Source organism: Panicum hallii, chromosome 9 (genome assembly GCF_002211085.1).
Source record: "Panicum hallii strain FIL2 chromosome 9, PHallii_v3.1, whole genome shotgun sequence".
In the NCBI taxonomy this organism is placed as follows: domain Eukaryota; kingdom Viridiplantae; phylum Streptophyta; class Magnoliopsida; order Poales; family Poaceae; genus Panicum; species Panicum hallii.
In genome coordinates, this window is record NC_038050.1 from 55,164,200 (window position 1) to 55,185,860 (window position 21,661).

The 21,661-nt window shown below is 47.6% G+C and overlaps 4 protein-coding genes across 5 annotated transcripts; 3 read left to right on the forward strand and 1 right to left on the reverse strand.

Annotated features, from left to right (window-relative positions):
- The first annotated feature begins 1,882 nt into the window (after positions 1–1,882).
- On the forward strand, positions 1,883–5,079 carry LOC112878272 (serine/threonine-protein kinase SAPK3). Its single transcript, XM_025942717.1, has 9 exons — positions 1,883–2,251; positions 2,470–2,544; positions 3,008–3,109; positions 3,210–3,263; positions 3,344–3,436; positions 3,548–3,640; positions 4,118–4,222; positions 4,350–4,448; positions 4,570–5,079. Exons 1-9 carry the CDS (start codon positions 2,129–2,131, stop codon positions 4,825–4,827), a joined length of 1,002 nt encoding a protein of 333 aa, XP_025798502.1. The 5' UTR covers positions 1,883–2,128; the 3' UTR covers positions 4,828–5,079.
- A 451-nt stretch (positions 5,080–5,530) lies between these two features.
- On the forward strand, positions 5,531–8,755 carry LOC112873156 (phospho-2-dehydro-3-deoxyheptonate aldolase 1, chloroplastic-like). Its single transcript, XM_025936176.1, has 5 exons — positions 5,531–5,956; positions 6,936–7,213; positions 7,499–7,775; positions 8,153–8,398; positions 8,486–8,755. The coding sequence occupies exons 1-5, from the start codon at positions 5,531–5,533 to the stop codon at positions 8,753–8,755; spliced, it is 1,497 nt and encodes a 498-aa protein (XP_025791961.1).
- Positions 8,756–12,788: 4,033 nt separating this feature from the next.
- Positions 12,789–16,287, forward strand: LOC112876641 (polyadenylate-binding protein 1-like). 2 transcript variants are annotated; one of them, XR_003225350.1, is made up of 6 exons: positions 12,789–13,078; positions 13,250–13,325; positions 14,705–14,778; positions 15,030–15,221; positions 15,305–15,440; positions 15,902–16,287. XR_003225350.1 is itself a non-coding variant. In XM_025940794.1 (6 exons), the coding sequence occupies exons 1-6, from the start codon at positions 12,929–12,931 to the stop codon at positions 15,954–15,956; spliced, it is 621 nt and encodes a 206-aa protein (XP_025796579.1). In that variant the 5' UTR covers positions 12,789–12,928; the 3' UTR covers positions 15,957–16,287. The 2 variants fall into 2 exon arrangements, 1 of the variants encoding a protein (XP_025796579.1); XM_025940794.1 differs by having other exon boundaries at positions 15,305–15,378.
- A 586-nt stretch (positions 16,288–16,873) lies between these two features.
- On the reverse strand, positions 16,874–18,684 carry LOC112877995 (trihelix transcription factor ASIL1). Its single transcript, XM_025942371.1, has one exon. The coding sequence runs from the start codon at positions 18,153–18,155 to the stop codon at positions 17,205–17,207; it is 951 nt and encodes a 316-aa protein (XP_025798156.1). The 5' UTR covers positions 18,156–18,684; the 3' UTR covers positions 16,874–17,204.
- Between the last annotated feature and the right edge of the window lie 2,977 nt (positions 18,685–21,661).

Genomic DNA, 21,661 nt, shown 5'->3' on the forward strand with positions numbered 1-21,661 from the left:
ATTTTTAATTATGGCAATTGTGCCATGTTGAGACTCGTCTTAGGATTTGATTCTGATATCGCATGGAGCAATGTTACGATTTCTTGACAACATTATCTGCATCGACACCATCAGCAATACTAGCTTGCTTCATGTGCTATTCTTCTAGGGAATTAATGCTCTTAAGGTAGTAGCCCTTCTTCGGTTAATTGAACTAGTTTTCTAAAATCTGGGTAGCTATCTAGATTTTGTCACGTATAAGGCCAATTTCAATAGGAGTATCATAGGAGTGTCATAAGCATTAAATATCATACCACATTAGCAAATTTGCTAGCAGAGTCGTTTATGAGGAGAGAGGAGGATGAGTGTCATTACCCGATATAGTTACCAATTTTCCAGTCTTAACAACTGTAAGATAGCACTCCCCACCGAGACTGGCCTAAGAGCACAGCCGGCTAGGCTATTATCTTACAATCATTGCTCTTGCATGTGATTGTGATTGATTGATGGCAGATTATCACAGGTGTTTGATTTCATCTCAAGTCGCTTGGTTTACCATGCCAGTCGTTGCCCACGCATCTCAAGAACCAAAGCCGACTACAGGGACGGTCCGGGGCATTGATTTGGAACGATCATCAGTTGTTTGTGCTCGCTTTTCAGCCGCCAGGTATGACCATCACAATTCAGTTTTAGTGGCTGAAGCACTGGCTTGCCCCAAAATGGTGTTCGACGAGCGATGCATTGGGGCTTGATGAGCATAATACTGTTGGAACACAGATAGCTAAACTTTTGCGAACTGTGGGGGCAGCTAAAGATACCCAGATCTGAATTGATAGGTACTTTGCTGAATGAAATAGTGGGGCTTAGTACTACCTTGGAGTGGTTTAAAGTCTGCTATGAGCTTCTAATTTGGGCGCTTCTCTGTGTGCTCGGCAAGCGTCATCAAGAAAGAACAGTTGGCTGTGTGTAGGAAGAGCACCGGGTTTCCTTGTCCAGTTGTGAATTTGGCATTTATGTGGTTGTTTGCCGAACCAAATATTCGGCATGCTACAGTTCTTAGGCGAGGGTCCATTTTTATGTAATAAACTGATAAACGTCAAATGAGACCTGTCATACTTTTTCCTATCTCGCCACATCTTTTTTCCACCGGTCACACAGTTTTTTTCTCCAATGTGTTCTTTATTTTTCTTTTTCTGAATGGTAGGCAAGTCAAAATCTTTTGCTGGGAAACATACCACAGGAAATGAAGCCCGTACTAGGCCCATAAAATCAGTCCGTGCAATTGCAGCAGTGCAAGCAAACTGGGCCGCATGGGTCTACGGTTGCATGGCCCCAGGCCGTTAGAGGGGCCCGCGGCAGAGGCCACGTCGCATTCAGAAAGGACGCGTCACCTACTTTATACCCATGGACTGCCGGCCGCCGCGCCGGGACCTTCGAACAGCGACGCCACTCCGGGCCCACGCCCGCCCTCAGGCTATCTCCAGCGATATCCTCCAAATCCCATCCTCTACATCCTTCATTTACAGAATTCTCTACAAGATTCTCTTCTCTATATCTCATTTCTCTCCAACAACGTTCTCTAAATCTCGTTCTCTATACATTAAACCCTATATTAGAAACGTATTTTGTTCCAAATTTTTATACGTACGTATTTATCATACCTCAAACGCTATGGACATATTTTATTTTTATTTAATTCAGTGTTTGAAACGTAAAGAAAAAATAGAGAAGAGGAGAGAGAATCTCTATATACAGAGGAAACCTGTAGGGTTCTCTATTTTAGAGGACCATTTAGAGAACGCTGCTGGAGCAATAGAGAACGGGAACGCTGCTGGAGACAGCCTCGGAAGAACACCGCCGCCTCATCCACCTGTCGAGCATCCGGCCCACCGCCTCGCCGCGTCGCTCCAAGCCTGCCGTCGCCGACGTCGCGTCGCTTGGCCTCCAAGTCCCACATCCCTTCCTCACTTCGTCGCTTTCGCGTCGACGCCGCGACTGCGACCGAGGAATTCTCTATTCGATCCGGTCTGGTTTGGTTAGAGTTCGCAGTCTTCTGATTGGGGGTTGGTCGCTCGGTTCTTCTCCGGGAGACTCCTTTGCTCTGAAGTCGCCATTTTCGGGAGGTCTTGGTCGGGTGTGTGTGCTGCAAATGGAGGAGAGGTACGAGGCGCTGAAGGAGCTGGGAGCCGGTAACTTCGGGGTAGCCAGGCTGGTCAGGGATAAGCGGACCAAGGAGCTCGTCGCCGTCAAGTACATCGAGAGGGGCAAGAAGGTACGCAGCAGTCTCGCGGCTTTGGTCTTTGGTTTCCCGTTCATGCTTGATTTTGGGGTTTGCTGCTTCGGAATTAGGAATGGTAGGGTGTTGCAGGGTCGTTTCATGGTGAGAAAAATGGGGGTTTCAGTCTACAAAGTGCCCCTGACTTGATGTTTTTTTATGTGTGTGGTGTTTCTTGGATAGTGTTTTGACTTTTGAGCTATGTATCCGTGCAGATTGATGAGAATGTGCAGAGGGAGATCATCAATCACCAGTCGCTCCGGCACCCTAACATCGTTCGGTTCAAGGAGGTAATTCAAAAAAATTGAACTCATCGTTTGATTGATTAGCTTTATCTGTTGATTTTATCGAATTGAATTCATGACGTTTGATGGTTCTGAAATCTGAAAATCTGAACTGAGAAGTATGCCTACAAAGTAAAAGTGGTACTCTTTTTGGGAGATAAGGGATAGTATGTTGTTTTCTTTTTTTAAAAACGTAAATGGAAGGAGCTCTGCCTTTCAGTTCTAGTATGTTGTTTTCGGCTGTTCGCATCTGTCCTATGTTTAGCAGCACTGAATTCACTATTAGCGGAGCTGCACAAAGCAACAAACTATTATCATTTGATAGTTATCAGAGCAGTTTCAGAGGCATCCTATTTTACTCTGCAGTATAAGCCTAGCTAAATCATTTTCGAACACTGAGAAATTTATCATCTTAGGACCAAATTGAATGACAAGTTCATCGTTTGTTCTGCGAATCAATGGGTAACAGGTTTGTTTAACACCCACACATCTCGCCATTGTAATGGAATATGCTGCTGGTGGAGAGCTCTTCGAGAAAATCTGCACCGCGGGGAGATTCAGTGAAGATGAGGTTCCCTTTGGCCCTACTTCTCCTATCCTGAGCTTATGTTCCTCGCCCCAAACCATGTCTGACTAATATTTTGTGTTTCCTTTGTTGTTAATGTCAATAGTCCAGGTATTTCTTTCAGCAGCTGATATCAGGGGTCAGCTACTGCCATTCCATGGTATGGTTTTGCTTCAAACAGTCCACAAAGTTTATGAATAGCAGCGCACAAGAGTTGATGAAATGCAAATGTGAATGCAGGAAATTTGTCACCGTGATCTTAAACTTGAGAACACCCTCCTTGATGGGAGTCCAACACCTCGTGTGAAAATTTGTGACTTTGGTTACTCAAAGGTGCTATATATGGATATTGCAACTAGCTCTGTTCTGCATCTTAACTTTACCAGTAACTGACTTCTTTTGTGTCGTTGAATCAGTTATAAACTTCGCTTGTGTGCTTTTCAGTCTGCCTTGCTGCACTCAAAACCAAAATCAACAGTTGGCACTCCAGCTTACATAGCGCCTGAGGTTCTTTCAAGAAAGGAGTATGATGGCAAGGTGAATGACTTATTGCCATTTCTTTTCTTCTTCTTTTTTTGACAATCCCAAGTTCTCCACTTTATTATGTATCAACTATTGCACTATCTACAGAAAGTTTTGAATTCTTTTTGTGAGAACTGAGCTAAAGGATATTGCTAGTTTAGTGCCTTCAGTTTTCATATCTTTGATTGAGGACTTGAGTTTGGAATCCTTCACAGAATATTGTTTTGTCACTAAAAGCAAGCAGATATGCTGCTCCGGAAGTACATGAACTGTATTCTTTTTCTAACATTGAGTGACCACAGTAATATAGCATTTAAGTTCTAATCAATTCATTGTGGCACTACCACTGAAAATGCTTACACTGAAGACAAGCAGGGATATGAAGTTGTTGTGTGCTTCCATGGAAGCGTTTAGACTTCTGAACTTTCTGAAACATTACACGGTTACCTTTCAACTCTGCATGTTGTGACAAAACTCATTCAATTCATCCAGGTAGCAGATGTTTGGTCCTGCGGCGTGACACTGTATGTAATGCTCGTGGGATCATATCCATTTGAAGATCCCGAGGATCCAAGGAACTTCCGCAAAACGATCAGCGTAATCATCTCATTCATATCCTTTCCCATTCTGTTGGTTGTCACAACTTGCTTCAATCGCTTGTTTGGCGAATCTGAAAGCATGGAACTCTGAAAGCAATGCAAAATGTGCGTCTTGTGCCTGACAGAGAATTCTTGGCGTGCAATACTCCATCCCGGATTATGTGAGAGTGTCTTCAGACTGCAGACGCCTTCTGTCTCAAATTTTCGTCTCCGATCCTTCAAAGGTACTTCCTCTTTCCGTGTTCAGGAAAGCCAAGTTACCCTGACCTTCAGATTGTTCCAAGAGGCAAATACGTGAGACTGACTGACAAAGTGAATCCTTCTGAAACTCTTGTCTTGCTGAAGAGGATCACGATCCCGGAGATAAAGAAGCACCCGTGGTTCCTGAAGAACCTGCCGCGGGAGATCTCGGAGTGGGAGAAGGCCAACTACAAGGACACGGAGCCCGCCGAGCCGGCTCAGGCCGTGGACGAGATCATGCGGATCGTCCAGGAGGCCAAGACCCCCGGCGACATGTCCAAGGTGGTGGACCCGGCGCTGCTCGCCGAGATGGCCGCGCTGGAGAGCGACGAGGAAGAGGCCGACGCCGAGGACACCTACTGATCAGTGATCAGCTCTTCCATGCAGCTCATCATGGGACCTTCGTGCTGCATATGGACGGGCATGATCGAGGAACGGGGATACGGTGCCGCTGAACCTAACCAACAATAAGGAATGTCGAGTGTGCGTGTGGTAAGGAATGTTGCATTGTTACTCTGTATAGCAGCTGTATAATTGTACATTGCATGGCACGGGATTAACTAGGGTGCAGTGATTGACAATGATAAATAAAAGTAAAGAAGTTGGGTTTGTGTACGGTACGTGCCGGACGGGCGGTCCAGCTGCACGCCATCGTTTTTGTTTTGCACGATATTTTGGCAAAACGTGTACGAATCTCAAAGCACCCTTTGCGCCCACCCCTTGTGCAGTGCGAAATACTCCCAACTCCAACCTGCCTAAAAATTAAACTGCTAGCGAAAGTGAAAGGGTAAAAACCCTACAAACTACCGAGAAGCCGCCAGGAAATCCTGTGCTCCGGACTTCCAGAATCCAGATCCAATGGTCCATAATCCTTGTGCTCCTGTGCCCTCTGCCACGCGCCGCCACATGCACGCACCGGACACATGGGTGACGCGCTGATGGACGCGTTCCATGCAAAACGTTTCGCGGCAACAGACTTCGCCGCGCCCGCCTCCTTCCCTCTCGTCGCGACGCCGCCTCGCTCCCTAGACTCGATCTCCACTCCATCGCCACGGCCACCGCCACAATGGCGTCCCTGCCCATTGCGCCGCCGGCTCCCGCCATTGCCCCGCGCTCCCTCGTCCCGCGGACGAGGCCGCGGCGGCGGTGCCCCACGACGGCGCGCGCGGCCACTGCGGGGCCGGGCGAGTGGGCGCCGGGCAGCTGGCGCGCGCGCCCCGCGCGGCAGATCCCGGAGTACCCCGATCAGGCCGCGCTGGAGGGCGCGGAGCGCTCGCTGGAGGCCTTCCCGCCTCTGGTGTTCGCGGGAGAGGTGCGGAAGCTGGAGGAGCGGCTCGGGGAGGCGGCCATGGGACGGGCGTTCCTCCTGCAGGGCGGCGACTGCGCCGAGAGCTTCAAGGATTTCGGCGCCAACAACATCCGCGACACGTTCCGGCTCATGCTGCAGATGGCCGTCGTCCTCACCTTCGGCGGTCAGATGCCCACCATCAAGGTCGTTATTCCTTCATTCATGGTTCACCAATCAGCAGTCACCACCCCGCGTCCTCTCCCCTCCCCTGATCCAATCCAAGCATTGTTTCTTCCCCTAAATGATCGTTCTTCGTTTGCAAAAATCTGCGCCTAATAAATTGCACGATTTGCACTGCCCTAACGAGAATTTATGACTTTTGTTTGGATTGTTGTGGATATTTGACTTCGACGCGTCTCAATATCAATCATAATTTAGAATTTGGCACGTTCGTGACATTCAAATTGCTAGATTTGAGAATATGCAATACGTTTTCAATTAATCTGTTTCAGGATCCCTTTTGTCATCCTCCCAAGTCCCAGTTTCTCTTTAAAATAGATGACATTACAAATGTCATTGTATTAAGTTTCTGTGCTGTATAGTTCACTGTTCGGTAGTATAATGATTGTTTTCTGGTAACTTGAATCGGTTTTAAGTCATCGGCAAACTATAGGCGAAATGAAGCTGAAAATATGTTGAAACAAGCTATTTGCCATGTTTCTAGATATTGAATATTTGTTCAATGTGCCGAAAGAGGACTCAGGCTATCCTAAGATCAGAGATAGGTGTCTGACTCTGGAGACTGTAACAAGATGCAGATTGGACATTTGCAAAAGGTTAAGTAAAAATAAGGAAAAATGAAAACCAACACAGTATTGAGACTAGGATCACATTTGTTTAGCATCACTGGTGTGGATATGTAAATGGGAAAATACATTCGTGATGTTCTGAAAGCAATAATCTGTATTTCAATCTCTTAACCTGCTCTTCTGTTACGTTTGGGAAAAAAAGAAAAAGGGCCACCATTAAAACATTTTAATTTTGTCCACTCGTGATTTATCATTCTGCATGAGCAAAATGCGACACTAACCTGTTGTTTGAGCCGGCAGATTATCGAGTAGTTTATATAAGAAGAGCTACTCTCGAGTAGCTTATAAAAGGTGTTGATGATGATGTATCTCAGGTTGGAAGGATGGCTGGTCAATTTGCAAAGCCAAGATCGAACCCAACTGAGACTAGGGATGGGGTAACGCTTCCCTCCTACAGAGGGGATATCATCAACGGTGACGCTTTTGATGAAAAATCGCGTGTACCAGATCCTGAAAGGTTGATTCAGGCCTACGGCCAGTCCGCGAGCACCCTAAATCTTCTCAGAGGATTTGCCCATGGAGGGTTCGCAGATCTTCAGAGAGTCACCCAGTGGAATCTCGATTTCTTGAGGCACAGCACACAAGGAGACAGGTACTTAGCTAGTGTCATCGAGTGACTATGCCTTCTGCAATTAATTTTATGCTACTCTTTTCACTTTTCTTTTCTCAATGAAAACTTCACGTGTTATTGGCTTTGCTTCAGGCAGAAAATCCAGTGTGCAAAACAACAAATATAACAAAAGTTTGTTTATCCGACTGTTATGGATGTCATCAGACCCTTTTAGCACAGTGCTTGTACTGTATATACCATATTTAATGGTATTCATTCTTATATATTAAATTACAGATCATATATGATAACTTCTTGTGCTAGCAGGTATCTGGAGCTTTCACAGAGGGTTCAGGATGCCATTGGATTTATGGCTGCTGCTGGTATGACTCCTCAACACCCCATCATGACCACAGCTGAGTTATGGACATCCCATGAGTGCCTTCATTTACCATATGAGCAAGCACTGACTAGGGAGGACTCCATCACTGGCATGTACTATGACTGTTCTGCACACATGCTTTGGGTTGGTGAGAGGACTAGGCAGCTGGATGGTGCTCATGTTGAATTCCTGCGTGGTATTTCGAATCCTCTGGGTGTAAAGGTAATAACCATGCTACCAGAGTAGACTGTGTTGGATAAAATCTCCAGTTAACATCTTTCCATATAATATGTCTGTAGAAATTCTCAAGCTATGCGTCTTATTGGTATTGATCGATGGATTTCTCATATATGGTCATAAGTAAGAATTGAAAATCCATTTCATGTGTGAACCAGTAGTAATCTTAGCTATCAGATCTCATCATTTTTCCTGAAAAAAGCTATGAGAGCTGCAGTCTTGTAGCATTGAATATCGTACTGCTGGCTATAATAGTTAGTGCAATGTCCCGTTTTCAGCAGTTATAGACAGAAGCATATTAGTTACTGTTTTATGGTTATCTTCCTCTGGCCAGTATTAACTTGCATATGCTATATATATAGGTAAGTGATAAACTTGATCCATCAGAGCTTGTGAAATTGTGTGAGATTCTGAACCCTCACAATAAGCCCGGGAGATTGACACTTATCACAAGAATGGGGGCTGAGAACATGCGTGTCAAGCTTCCACATATGATCAGAGCAGTACGCCAAGCTGGGATGATTGTTACTTGGGTTAGCGATCCAATGCACGGAAACACCATCAGTGCACCGTGTGGGCTGAAGACAAGGTCATTCGATGCGATCAGGGTAAGAACAGGCCTTCTGCTTTCATTTGGTAATAAGCAACCTTCTGACGGTCTGTATTTTCATACCACTTGGCACTTGTTTGTGCAGGCTGAGCTCAGAGCTTTCTTTGATGTTCATGAGCAAGAGGGAAGCTACCCTGGAGGTGTTCACTTGGAGATGACGGGGCAGAACGTTACAGAGTGTATTGGTGGATCCAAGGCGGTGACATTTGATGATCTGAGTGATTGCTACCACACACAATGTGACCCCAGGCTGAACGCGTCGCAGTCCCTCGAGCTGGCTTTTGCCATTGCTGACAGGCTAAGGAACAAGAGAAACAGGGCATGGAACAACTGGATTTCCAGGGTTGTTGCTTAAGAGGATAAGGAATGAAGATTGAATTTTGCCACTTATAAGCTATTCACAGCTGCTAGAGAAGATAGATTCACATCCTTTAGCTCTTCTTTGACTAATAATAGTTGCCAATTGATTTTTGGCAGTACAGACTATAGATATGAAATGTCTTGATTCTTCATCCTTAACTAGCTATTCTTAAAATAATGTCTTCATCTTAACTAGCGGTTCAGTAATCAGTCCAAAGCGAAGGCTATGAGGTGTTTTGTCCGCGTTATTCACGAAGAAATCTGTTGGTGGATGCTGTTACCATCTTAACTGGAAAAAGGTAAATTGATTCGTGAATCTAAAAGTTAGATTTCTGAATATGATCGGGTGCTTATGCTTTCTGGATTGACTGTGGTTAAGTGATATACGTCCATGTACGTTTTGGAATTTGTGATAGTCCAAGCAAACTACAAGGTAACCCGTGCTAATAGTGCAACTAATATGTCAGTGATAGTTAAGAGCAACTATATGTCAGTGATAGTTAAGAGCAACAAACAACTTTGTTCTTCTAATCGTATTTTTGCTTTCCTCGCAGTGATGAGCTACGTATATATAGGTTCTTTTGAGTTGGTTTTCTCTCAATATATTCTTTTGAGCTGCTTTCCTCTCAATGTCTTTCTCACTAACACCAACGCACCGCATTGTTTCACACGCCTTGAGCCAGCCAACTTGCTCACTAAATGATCACGCGATGGATGCCAAGAACTACTACTCTTTTGATATGTTTCAGTTCGCCTCTTTTTGCCCACGTTCAGCGCGGCCTCAATAGCCTGTGGACGTCATGAACGGGATCACCTCCACAGTATATGAAGTGGGTCTCCCTGTCTTGATACCCTCTAGCTCTTTGCGAGCCGCGTTCAGCTTGGCGTCCATAGCAAAAATACACCTTTGGTACAAGACTGGCAGCCTCACTAGGATGTAGTAGTGCTTCGTTATGTGTCTTCCACATCGCCTTGGTCTTCAATATGCTACTGTTCTTGGTATGTTTCCTCTCTATGATGTGCCCCTGCTCCACCTTGATCTGGAAGGTCTCTGTATCCGCGTTTGTCATGGTGAATTTCACCTACATCTCCATCATGATGCCAATGAATGTTCTTCGGTAGCATCTCGATCTTGGTCCTCAGGATCTTACGGCGCTCCCTTTCACCTTTGATATGATGCACCTGAAATCAATTAAGCATGGTCCTTGTATGTCTCATCCACCATATGCTTCATCTAGTTAGCAACACGACAACGCCCCTCTGTCACTCTCAACCTGCGCGCCTTCAACCACATTCCGGACTTCACCTGTAGCCGCAGCTCGCACAACTTGTTCTCGGCATGGTCCAACTACGCGAGTATGTGTGAACACCCTTCATTCTTGCGATAGATCTGTACCCTTATAATTGGAAGACACACCAAAATTGACGGTGCACATTTGCTCATGTTCTCACAATTAATATCTCAATTTCTAGGCACCGAGAGCGAATCAGGTAATGGATTGATAAATCAAAATACTATTTTTTTATTACTCTAACTCAAAATTTCAGCTTTAAATTAGTTATGCTTAGTATAGGCTCTTTATTTAGGTATTTTGTTTCCATATTTGAATAGAATGAATTTCATATTTTTTAAACCCAAGTTTTAGCTTTCAATTAATTATATTTAAGTAAGCTTTTTATTTAGGCAGTTTGCTTCCAAAACCAACAAAAAATGAAATCATTTTTCGTTATTTTATTCTGAATTGAGCTAGGCTCTTTATTAAGGTACCTTTTGCATTCCAATTAGTATGGAACTCAAAATAATATTTCTCTTGTTTTATTTTGACAAATAACATTTCAATTTCTAGTCACTTGAGCGAAATGTGTGACCAATTGCATTATTAAGATCATGGGTGGATAAAACTGAAGTGGTTATTTTTTATTATTGTAAAAATAATAGCTTTAAACTTTTTATATTTTGCATGGGCTCTTCATTTAGGTGTTCTACTTATCAATTCAAATGGCATAAATGTTCATATTTTAACCTAAATTGTAGCTATAACTAAATTATATATTAAATAGGCACTTTATTTAGGTATTTTTATTTCCAATGCAAATTGAAATTGAAATATTATTTTGTTCATTTTTTATTGAATTTAGCTACTTTTATTTAGGTATTTGCCTGCCAATTCTGGTGGAACTCAAACTACTATCTTTCTTGATTTTTGATTCCAAATTTAAGCTATAGTTGGTATATATGAGATGGATCTTTGGTTTAATATGGATTGTTAGGTCACCATAAAATCTGATAATATAGGTTTTTCTTAACCTTATAAAGCTAATAACGTGGTGGTTCTCTTAGCACTAGAATATTAAGATAATAGACTTTCCATTTGTTTTCATAGTAATTTTCATTTCGTAATTAGGGTGAAGCATTTCATTTTGTAATTAGGGTGAAGCGATTCTCTTCTAGATGACTGAATTTTGTTATTTGCTTGAGTCGATGAACACGAGTTGTTGATCGGCGATCCACTAATGCTCATTATCTACTTTATCTATCTCAAGGTGTATCATTCTGATGTTTGCACCTGCATCGTTTGTCTTCTCTGGTAGCTCTCCAACCGTTCCGTCAGCCAGCATCACCCTAACATCTCAATTAATCACTACCACCAAGTCCATAATATCTAAATGAAAAATTTTATGGTACTTGGAAATTTTAAGAGCCGTTAAAGAGTCCAGATCCAATGGTTAAAAAGTGAAAGGAACTTAAATATGGACCGGAACCTACAAATTAAGGGTATTTTGGTACTTTGATTTAACATTTCAGCCAATTGTGCGTTACATCGGTCCAACTGCAATTGTCGCACATTTCTCAACTTCCTCCGCATAATCTCTATCGCTGCCGGCCATCGCCGTCGTCCAGACCCCCACCCCCGCATGTGATTCAATCCAGCTAGCTCAGGAATGAACTATGTGTTCCTGATGGCGGTGTGAACCTGGTTGGCCTCCTAGAAGAAGCAGCTGTGGGCGATGGAGAGGTTCCTGTGGGAACACCACCAAGGAAATCCGGCTCCTCTTGGATCGCCGGCCGCACAGATACCGTGGTGTCGCACACTGTTCTTGATGTGCCCTTCCTGGAAGTTGTTGGTAGAGGAACATAAACATGTAACGAACACGTAGACGGCGTGATGGCCCGGCGACTTCCAGTGCAGCGGACGTCGGCGAGCCCCTTTGCATGCCAGACGGAGGAGAAGGGATTTGTTTCGATCTCTCGTTGAACTGAACGGAGAAGAGTAAATTAACTTAGATACACTCCCTTCATTTCAAATTTTAGGTCATTTTGACAAATTTAGATATGTAGTTTTGCTATGCACCTAGATATATATTGTGTCTAGATACATAACAAAATTTATGCATCTAAATTTGCAAAAACGACCTACAATTTGAAACGGAGGAAGTAATTACTACACTACCCTTATTTAACAAAAATCCTCTATTTTTGTAATCAACGGCTGACGATAATTACGCTGGAAGGAACCTCAGGTTCCTCCCAAGCATAGTAACAAAGCTCTTCCTAAACTGATGAAGTACGCATAATGGAGCTCAAAAGCCGGTCATTGGAGGCAGCCTAAGGACTGGCTCATGGCTTGAAACCAGTCACTGACGTTTAGGACAAGTTTTACAATTATGCCTTAAGAAGGTGGCCATTTGAATTGAGCTTGTGCGGAGAGTCGTGCGCTTGAATTCACTCGAACAAACCGAGTGAGCACTTGATCCATGTTTGATGCCAAAACTGTATTCATCCTATCACAACCTTACGAAATCTATTCGGAAGGAAATGCATGATTACTCAGGCAAGGTTGCTTCCTGCCAGCTTATGCATCACCGCAAGTCACGACGTTTTTGGACTTGCTAGATTGCTTTGCCTCTCGTCTAGGGATGATCCGAACCGTCGCCTGTACATTCGCGACCGTTGGATTCGCCCAGTTGCCTTTTTCCCCACTTCCCCTCCGGCCCTCCCAAATCCCAAAGCAAAAGAGAAACAGAACTGCAGAAGCATCTCCGGGACCAACCGAAACCGCACCGCGTCGTCCGCCACGCTCACGCAGAGTCGCAGACACGACAAGCGAGCGACAAGAGGGGGGAGTTGGGAGCGCACCGAAGCGAAGCAGCACTTGCGGCGAAGGAGATGGCGACGACGATGACGGCGAAGCGAGGCCCAAGCGGCGGCGAGATGCGCGGCTCGGGGGGCCGCGCGCGCGCCTGCCCCGTCGGGGACGGAGAGACGGGGCACCCTTCCGCCGCCGCGCTCCGCGCCAGCCTCTCCACCAGGGATCAGGTGCGTGCGTGTGGTGTGTGCCTGCGCCTGCGCGCACGCGCGTGTTCTGCAATGCCGACTCCTTAGTCCTTACTTACGTGGAGGGATTGGAGCGATGATGGTTTTGCTTGGTAATTGGTATGGTTTGGTGGCGTGCGGTGCTCATGCATGTTAGGGTATTGTGGCGTGCAGGAGATTGAGGAAATGCGGAGGCGGCTGCGCGAGTTGGAGAAGCTGGAGTTCGAGATACCACCCGCCGCATCGCACGGTAATCCGGTCGCTAACACAACCATCTCTGTTTGCTTGTTGCATTGGCGGCTTGTTTTCTCTGTGCGAGTCGGCGCTGAATTGAAATGTGGAGGCAGGAGGTTGGCTGGATACTGGAGTACAGCATCCTAATATAGCCATTTAGGTGATAGAACTTGCGGTGCTGTTTGTTTGGAGCATGTCGGTCCTTCTGGTGCTATGTGGTTGGCTTCAGTTTTCTGCCAATAAATGGCTATTGGCTATTCTATTTGATCATGTTTGAGGAGATGTTGTGTTGTCTGGTTGCAGTAAACTAAATATATTAATTAGAGTGGATTGATGAATACTGGATGCTGCACTTCAGCATTCTTAGGTGTTACGTGGGTTGATGAGCATTATATATGTGTCCTGCCATTATTTGCTGTGTTGGTCAGTGATAGTATTTTGTATTGAAATTGAACCGCTTGTTTTGAGGACTAAATGATCGATATATGTGGCCGAAGTCAAATCATGCCTAGTATAGTTACAATTCAGTAGGTAAGCTATCGGAGATGCTTTAAGCAAGCACATTCTGGCATTGAACATCTTGAGAATCCTGCATTCCATAGGAGCCCTTAGAATGTTATTTTCTGTGGTTAACAATTGTGTCTCTAGAGAGAATCATCAGTTCATCAGACCAGGGCTGCATTTTGATTTTTGTCTAATGGTGCTTTTATGTCTCCTAGAATTCGATTATGAGCCCAGTACAGCTAGGAAATATGTGCATCAGGCATCTTGTTCCGTGATGAAAGCATTCAAGTAAACACAAAAAGATAATTGCGACGCATTATGTCCCCTCGCTAGAATTTATCGGTGTCATAATGGAGATTCCAGATGCATAACATTCTTCTCTGGTTACACAGCACAGCTGTGTTTGCATAGGGCACCATGATGATGTCAACACTATATTCCATAGAAAGCACAATTTGTACTCATAGACATAATGTGACTAAAGCTTTTGCCCAGCTTAATTGCTTATAGCTATCTCTTTCACCCCATTCGCACTTCTGCTTCTAAAAATTTATTGGCAGCAAAAGACAAACTTTCACATGACCTTATTTAGAAAAACAGTGTATTCTGCAATATTTTGAAGGTGTCAAAGTAAGATATGTGTCATACCATATACCTCTGCTTATTTACTTATTTGTAAAACCATCTATACTTTATACAATCATAGTAATAAAAGGGTTCATTGCTGTATTTAAGTACCTTTTACTTATTACACACTTCATAATTCTGATTGCAGGTGCTGTGCAGTAATTGTTTCCCCCCACCCCAATGCTTCAATGGCGTACTGCTTCAATTTTCCATTGAGTTCTATAGTCTGTTTACCACTATTTTTCTTTTTATTTGTATTCTCAGAAGAAGAATCTGAAGCTGCAGCAGCAACAGCTGAAAAGGCTGAGGTGGATGCTCGCTCCATCTATGTCGGGAATGTGAGTTTTCTTCTCGTGCTGCTTATCCTAGTGTCATTCAAGCATGTCCTAAACACTGGGGCAGCAGTCCTTGAGCAATGATTCTGTATTCAAAGGGAGCACATCAATAAACTTCAATTGTTTCTTTCTGTGGCTAGGATTCATGGTGTACTATATGTCTACATGTAAAAAATGAATTAAAATGACGTCATATAGATCTTAGTCTGCTATGATTGTGAGTAAGATGTAAAACATGTGTCACCCTGCGTCAGGTTGACTATGCTTGCTTGCCAGAGGAAGTTCAGCAGCATTTTCAGTTTTGTGGAACTATCAACAGAGTGACAATCTTGACAGACAGCTTTGGTCAACCAAAAGGCTTTGCTTATGTGGAGTTTGATGAAGTTGAGGCTGTCCAGAATGCTCTTCTTTTGAATGAAACAGAACTTCATGGCCGTCCTTTGAAGGTCCAAAAGAACTTTCTGTAATATTTACACGTGATTTGTTTTCAACTTCCTAACATTTCTTGTCTGCTTCTTTTTAAATGTAGGTTTGTCCAAAAAGAACCAACATTCCAGGAATGAAGCAATCTAGGGGAAGGCATCCTTTCTATCCATCATATGGGTAAGGACATTTCTTCATGAAGATACATTACACATGGATGTGCAAAGATGCTACACATGAAGGTGCTATGTTGATTAGGTGTAATCTTCACATTATCACTTTTGAGCTTTGAGGTGCCCTGAGTCCTTGTTTGGCCTAGCTCCACTTGAGCTTCTCCAGCATGAATCTGAATCTGGATGAAATGAGTGGCTTGTAAGCCTAGGTTCTCCAGAAGCTAAGCTCATCTGTTGAAAGGAAATGAATGTGTTAGGAGTGTCATTTATGGCTTCTCAAACTTGTGCCCATCCACACCTCCATATCTCTCTCTCTCACCTTTCCAAGTTAACATTTACCAAACGACTTCTCCATCTTCTCTGTGAAGCTAACCTTTTCCTTGTTGGCTTCTCCCTGGGGAAAAACATGGCTAAAATGTTCTCAGTGCAGAAGTTGATCTGGAAAACAAGCCTTATGATTCATGAAATGTGGTGAATTTCCCGATTCATTCCGAATTATATTTCTAACTTTTGTTTTATCTTCTCTTTAGGAAGTTACCAAGGTTCAGGAGGTTCCTGGGGTACGGCTACAGCCCTTACTACTGATCCTACTGGGCTGATGTGATTCACCGATACATTTAGTTTTCTTGAGCTAGAAAATCTCCCCAACATATCGTGGTATAGAGGTATAGTTCCAGTGTTGTGCATCCCGGATAGGCAGGAATCGGAAGACGCGGCCCTTACATAGTTTCTTCATTGTCGTACCTCCCTTGAAGATCAAACTTTAATACATCCTTCTACTTAGAAAATGTGCATCCGTGATTTTTTCTGCAATTATCTGAAATCAACCGGATTGGCAGATGTTCAGGAACTGTAGTTTTGTTCGGAGCCCTCTTTTTGACCAGAAAGTTGCAATGGAGTAACTCTAGTTATGTGATGTATGCTTTTTGATTTTCAGTTAATCTGGATGTTCTTTTGCCGCCTTTTGATCTTCAGTTAATCTAAATGTTCTGTTGTTCTGAGCGGAAGGGCTGTATTGCGTTATGTACTCACAATTACCTGGGTCTGGGTGAAATATTTGTTTCTATCTGTCACCACGATTTGCAAGACTCTTTTCATGTGTTCCTATCTCTGATATACTATAGTGCGAAGAAGCTTTGTGGTTTGTGCTTTGTTATTATCTTAGTTCTGCTACCATAGCTTACTACTCCATTAATCTGTTGCAGTTAACACAGAAAAGAAAAACAAGCTGAACAATCGTGGTACTATACAAATCAGCAGAGTTCCCCGTAATGCTTCAGCTTAGGAAACATTCCTGACGGATTGACTGCAACAGATGCAGTTAACACAGAAAACACAGTTTCAGTAAAGTTGATATGCCACATGCTTGCTCACCAAATTTCAAGAACCACACGCAGTGCCGACTGCCGGGCCAGCACCTGGGAAGTCAAACTCAAACACACACAAGAATTCTTATAACAAAATCAAGCAAGTAAACTCTAACAAAATCTACAACGGGCAGATGACATCTGAACAAGCTTGCAGCGTTTCAACATAACACCGGCAGCTCATCATAACTTATATAACAAGTGGTTCACTGATTACAACTGAGACTTTTAAATTCTGATTCAAACCTCCTCCTTCCCTCCTTATCCATATCCTACACATACATCCTTTGCCCCAAACCCCTTGTTGAGTTCAATTCACCATCCATACACAAGAAGAGTAAACCGCTACTGATAACATCACAAGTCAACAACTACCAAAAACTACTAGCATGAACAGCAGTTAACACCGGAGCAAGTAAGCATAAACACATTGTCCACAGAGCAGAAGCGGAGCAGCTGTCTGTCATCAATCCTCTTCCATAGCCCTGGAGGCTGGGGAGAGCCTCGCCTTCTTGTGCTGTTGCTGCTTGCCGAGGAAGGCCTCGAGGAAGAGCTGCTGCGCGTCGAGCATCGTCTGGGTGCGCTTCATCTCAGATTCCATCCGTTCCTTCTCCATCTGGAGGGACAGCTCCAGCCTGCGCTCCTCCATCCGCAGGAACCTCTCTCCGACGGCCCGCAGCGCGTCGGCCACCTCGGCCATGGCCTCTGACTCGGCGTCGTCCTCTCCGTGGTTCCTCTCCGGATTGAAAGCAGCCACCGCGGCGGGTCTGGAGCGGGAGGCCTTGGGGATGGTGAAGCGCAGCCCGCTCCCGGCCCCGCCGTTGGAGATGAGCCCGTGCAGGCTCCTGCTCCGCACGGCCTCCTCGGAGGAAGGGGAGGACACGGGGGAAGGCGTGGACGCCGGCGGCACGGGGCCCTTGGTCTTGATCTTGACGATGGCGTTGGGGCTCGGGTCCGGCACGCCGCCGCCGGCGAGGTCGTGGAGGAGTGGGAAGAACGGCCACTTGGGCCCCTTGGACCGGCCGGCGGAGCGCGACCGCTCGGCGCGGTACCGCTTCCGGAGCTTCTCGATCTTGTGACGGCACTGCACGCCGGACTTGGGCGTGGCGGTGGGGAACCGCCCGCAGCGCGCGGTGACGGCGTTGGCGACGTCGTCCCAGTCCGCGGCCCGCAGGTTGCCCTTGCGCAGCGCCTCCCACCTGTCGCGGTACGCCTCGATGAGCGCGAGGGTCTCCTCGTGCGTCCAGCACGGCGGCGGCAGCCTCCGCCCGGAGGCCCCGCCGCCGAGCCCCATGCCTCCCATCGAGGAGGCCGCGGCCGCGGCCGCAGCGGCTGCGGCGGCGACGGGCGCGGCTAGAGGAGGGAGGTCCGGGGAGGAGACATCGTCCCTGGCCGCGTCGGAGGACGAGGAAGACATGACCGGTCAGCGGCGACGGCGACGGCGGCGGCGAAGGGAGGCGGCTAGGGTTTGGTGGTGGAGGAGATGGGGAACGGAGGCGGAGGAGGGGAGCCGGTCATAAAAGGAGGAGGCGGAGGAGGCGGTGCGGTGGTGGGCCGCTGGGCGTGGGCCGCGCCCTCGCGGTGAAATGACCGGCTGGGGAGGGCATCATCGCCCACCGCTGCGGCCGCGTGGGCGGGCGGAGCGGTGCGGTGGTTTTGCGGGGTTTGTCGCGTACCCTCGCGGCGCGCGGCGGACGGGTGCGGCCGTGAGGGGGGAAGGGGGGGAGGAGGGCCGGAGGGGGCGTGATGGCACCCGGTCACACGGCGCCGCATCGTGCGGAGCCCGTGCCGCGGTGGGCGCGGGCGCCCCCGCCTCCGCAGCCGCAGCCGCGCGGCGTGGCGGTGTGCCGTGTCGGATCGGGATGGGTGCAGGTTAGGTGGGTGGCGAGCGGCGGCCGCCCCCCGCCTTTCCTCCCCGGTTCCGCCCGTCCCCGGCCTGATTTTTTGCCCCCGCCTTTCCGAAATCCAGCTCCAGCCGCGGAGGCGGTTGTTGGGTCCGCGTGACGCCGTGAGCGGCCACGCCGATCGATCCGGTGAACCGCTCCTCCGCTTAATTGTTCTTTCGGGCGGCGGCGGCCGCGCCCACGCGCGTTCCGTGCCGGCGTGACTGATGGTGTTTGGGTCCCGGTAGACGGTAGTTGGCCCGCGCCCTGCGCGCGAGTGATAGGAAGGTCACCGTCTTTTAAAATGGAAACACGAATTAGTTTTATTTTAAACTGATTTTATATTGATTAATTTATATAAAAAAATATATTAACATACATAGTTCCAACTGAATATGCTCTCAAGATATATTTTTGGTGGGTTCAATAAATTGTAGAAGCATCTTTTTCAAGGCTACAGGTAATTCACCCTACACTTGCAAAAGTACAAAATATCACAATTTCAAAAAAATAAACATAGTACCATTGAAGACCACGGCTCAAGGAAATTGCACCAAAAGAATGAATTTTCTAGAATCTAGAAATAGAAATAAAAACCGTAGTACCATTGAGGAGCAAGTATCCTTGGAAGCCTATTAAATATGACGCCTAAAACACGATGTCATGTTTCAAAGGTATCGTGAGAAAGAGATTTGATGCGTGGCCTTATTATGTTGTTTCAACGTTGGTGTAAACGAGTGAACTACTTAGCAAATAACTTTTTAAAAAATAAAATACGTGCATTAGTATACTGTCGGAGGAAATCTCCAGCCGGGTGGCGGAATACACCCGCCTAATCCTAGTTAGGATGGGTTTGGAGAAGACTTAGGAGCGCATGATCGGTGGGCGGATGAACGCAGGAAGGACACAAGGATTTTAGAGTGGTTCGGGCCGCCGGAGCGTAATACCCTACGTCCACTTTGGCGTTGTATTGATGGTGTGAGCACGGATGCGCCTTAGTTTGTGTTTGTATGTGTCTGTCTGAACCTTTTTCTTCTAACGAGTGCACTCTCCCTTTTATAGTTCAAGGGAGGTGCTTACACTGTGCGGGGTCCCGACAGGCGGGCCCGGCCAACAGGAACCTATTCTAAGTGATATGGAAATCTCCATCTCCAGCTCCCTGTTGTAGCCTTCACGGTTGGGAAGATAGTGTGCGTATCCACAACCTGGATATGGTCGTGTGCTGTCCTACAGGCACAGTGACCGCTGTCAGTGTTACCCAAGAGTGAAGCTGTGCTGCCACTGCTAGGTGTGATTCTGTCAGGCGAGAGAGCAGTGCTGACCCGCCGCGCCGTTGCCTCCGTGCGCACTGTAGCAGCGCACGCCTCGGTCCTCCTGTTACAGACCATCATTACGCCGCGCGCGGCGCTGTGACGGGACTGTACGCCGCCTGCGCACAGTATTCGGTGACGCGACGCGCCGCCTTGGAAACAGGCGGGCTTACTGTGGTGTCAGCCTACCTGTTTCGTGTGTCAGGGGCAGGCCACACTTTTTGATTTGGGCGCGTCCGGCCTAGCTACCGCATTAAATGCTGGTAGGTGGGCTGGAGACCCGCGAAGGGCCTCCTGCCACACGCATGTGGCAGGGCCAACCCCGCTTCTTCCGCAGGGGCGGCACGTGGCGGCACCGGACCCCTCCCCGGAGGGTGGGGGTCCGGGCCCCCAAGGCCGGTTGGAGCGGTCAGGCCCGTGATGGTCCGGCCATCACACGTGGCGGCCCCGGACCTCCCTGGGGAGTCCGGGTCCGCGGGGGCTGCCCGAGAGCTCTCCTGCCCTCTTGGGCACGTGGAGGCCCCGGACCTCTTAGAGCTTGGGGAAGGTCCGGAGACCGTGGTCCCAGCTGTCAGGCCCGGGCCGTACGCCACGTCACCCAGAAGACGAGGGAGAGATTACGGATGATAAGACGCTAAGGGTCTAGACACCCTAGCAGGAGGTACCCCTGTTCGTATGTACCGACAGAGGCCCCCGGGCCCACCTCGGGTGAGGGATGAACCCGCAGGTGGGCCAGATTCCAGCATTGCGCCGGGTGGACAGGTTGTTCCCGCCGGGGAAGGGCATGGATGTCCTTTCGCCCAAAGCGGGATCCCCGAGGGGCCCGTCCACCGCCCGCGCCGTGCGCGTCAGGCGGTTCAGATTCTTGTCTTATTCGAGCCCGTCCCGCGGCTAGGACGGTTCGGATTCCACCTTTCCCCCTTCCATCCCGTAGTCATGCCGCTGACCAGCGGGCCTGGGCCCACCGGTCATTGGGTGTGAGAGGAGGGGGCTTGGTGTAGGCAACCGTTCGACTTCCTCCCGGTTGCCGCGGTGCGCAAGAGGGGAACAGCTTTTTGCATAAAAGGTAAGCGCCGAAGGGAACGGCTACCTTTTCGCTCTTGCCATCAACAGACGCTGCAGCGCCCCTTCCCCTTCGCCATCTTCCTTGCGAACAGCTCCCTTGCGCTCGGCTTCTTTCTCCTCCCCGCTTCCTTGCGATCCACCCTCAGCGACCTCAACATCCATCGCGATGTCTTCGCTTCCTTTTCCGTGCCGCTTCCAGAGCCAGGCCCAGCTGGGGCTGGACTCAGTGCGCCGCCTTCTTGGATGGACCGCGCCGGCGCTGGCCGGGAAGATCAGGGCCGGCAAGATTCCCCCCCCCCCCCCCCGCGACCTTGCCGCGGGGGAGTTCGTCCTCCTCAACTCGTACATTATGTGCGGGTTGGTTCCTCCGTTCTCCTCCTTCTTCCTCCTACTCCTAGAGGAGTTCGGCCTTCAACTTCATCATCTCATCCCCCACTCCATCCTCCTCGTGGCGGTCTTCGCCCACTTCATGGAGATGTTCGTGGGGGTGCGCCCCTGCACCAGCATCTTCAAGCACTTCTACGCCTTGGTCGGGACTGGAAGGGCTAAGCGCGAGATTGGCGCCTATTACTTCCAGCTCTGGCAGGGGGTGGCGAGCTCCTACATCAGCGCCTTCTCCAGCTCTACGTGGGAGGACTGGCGCGAAGGCTGGGTCATCACGAAGG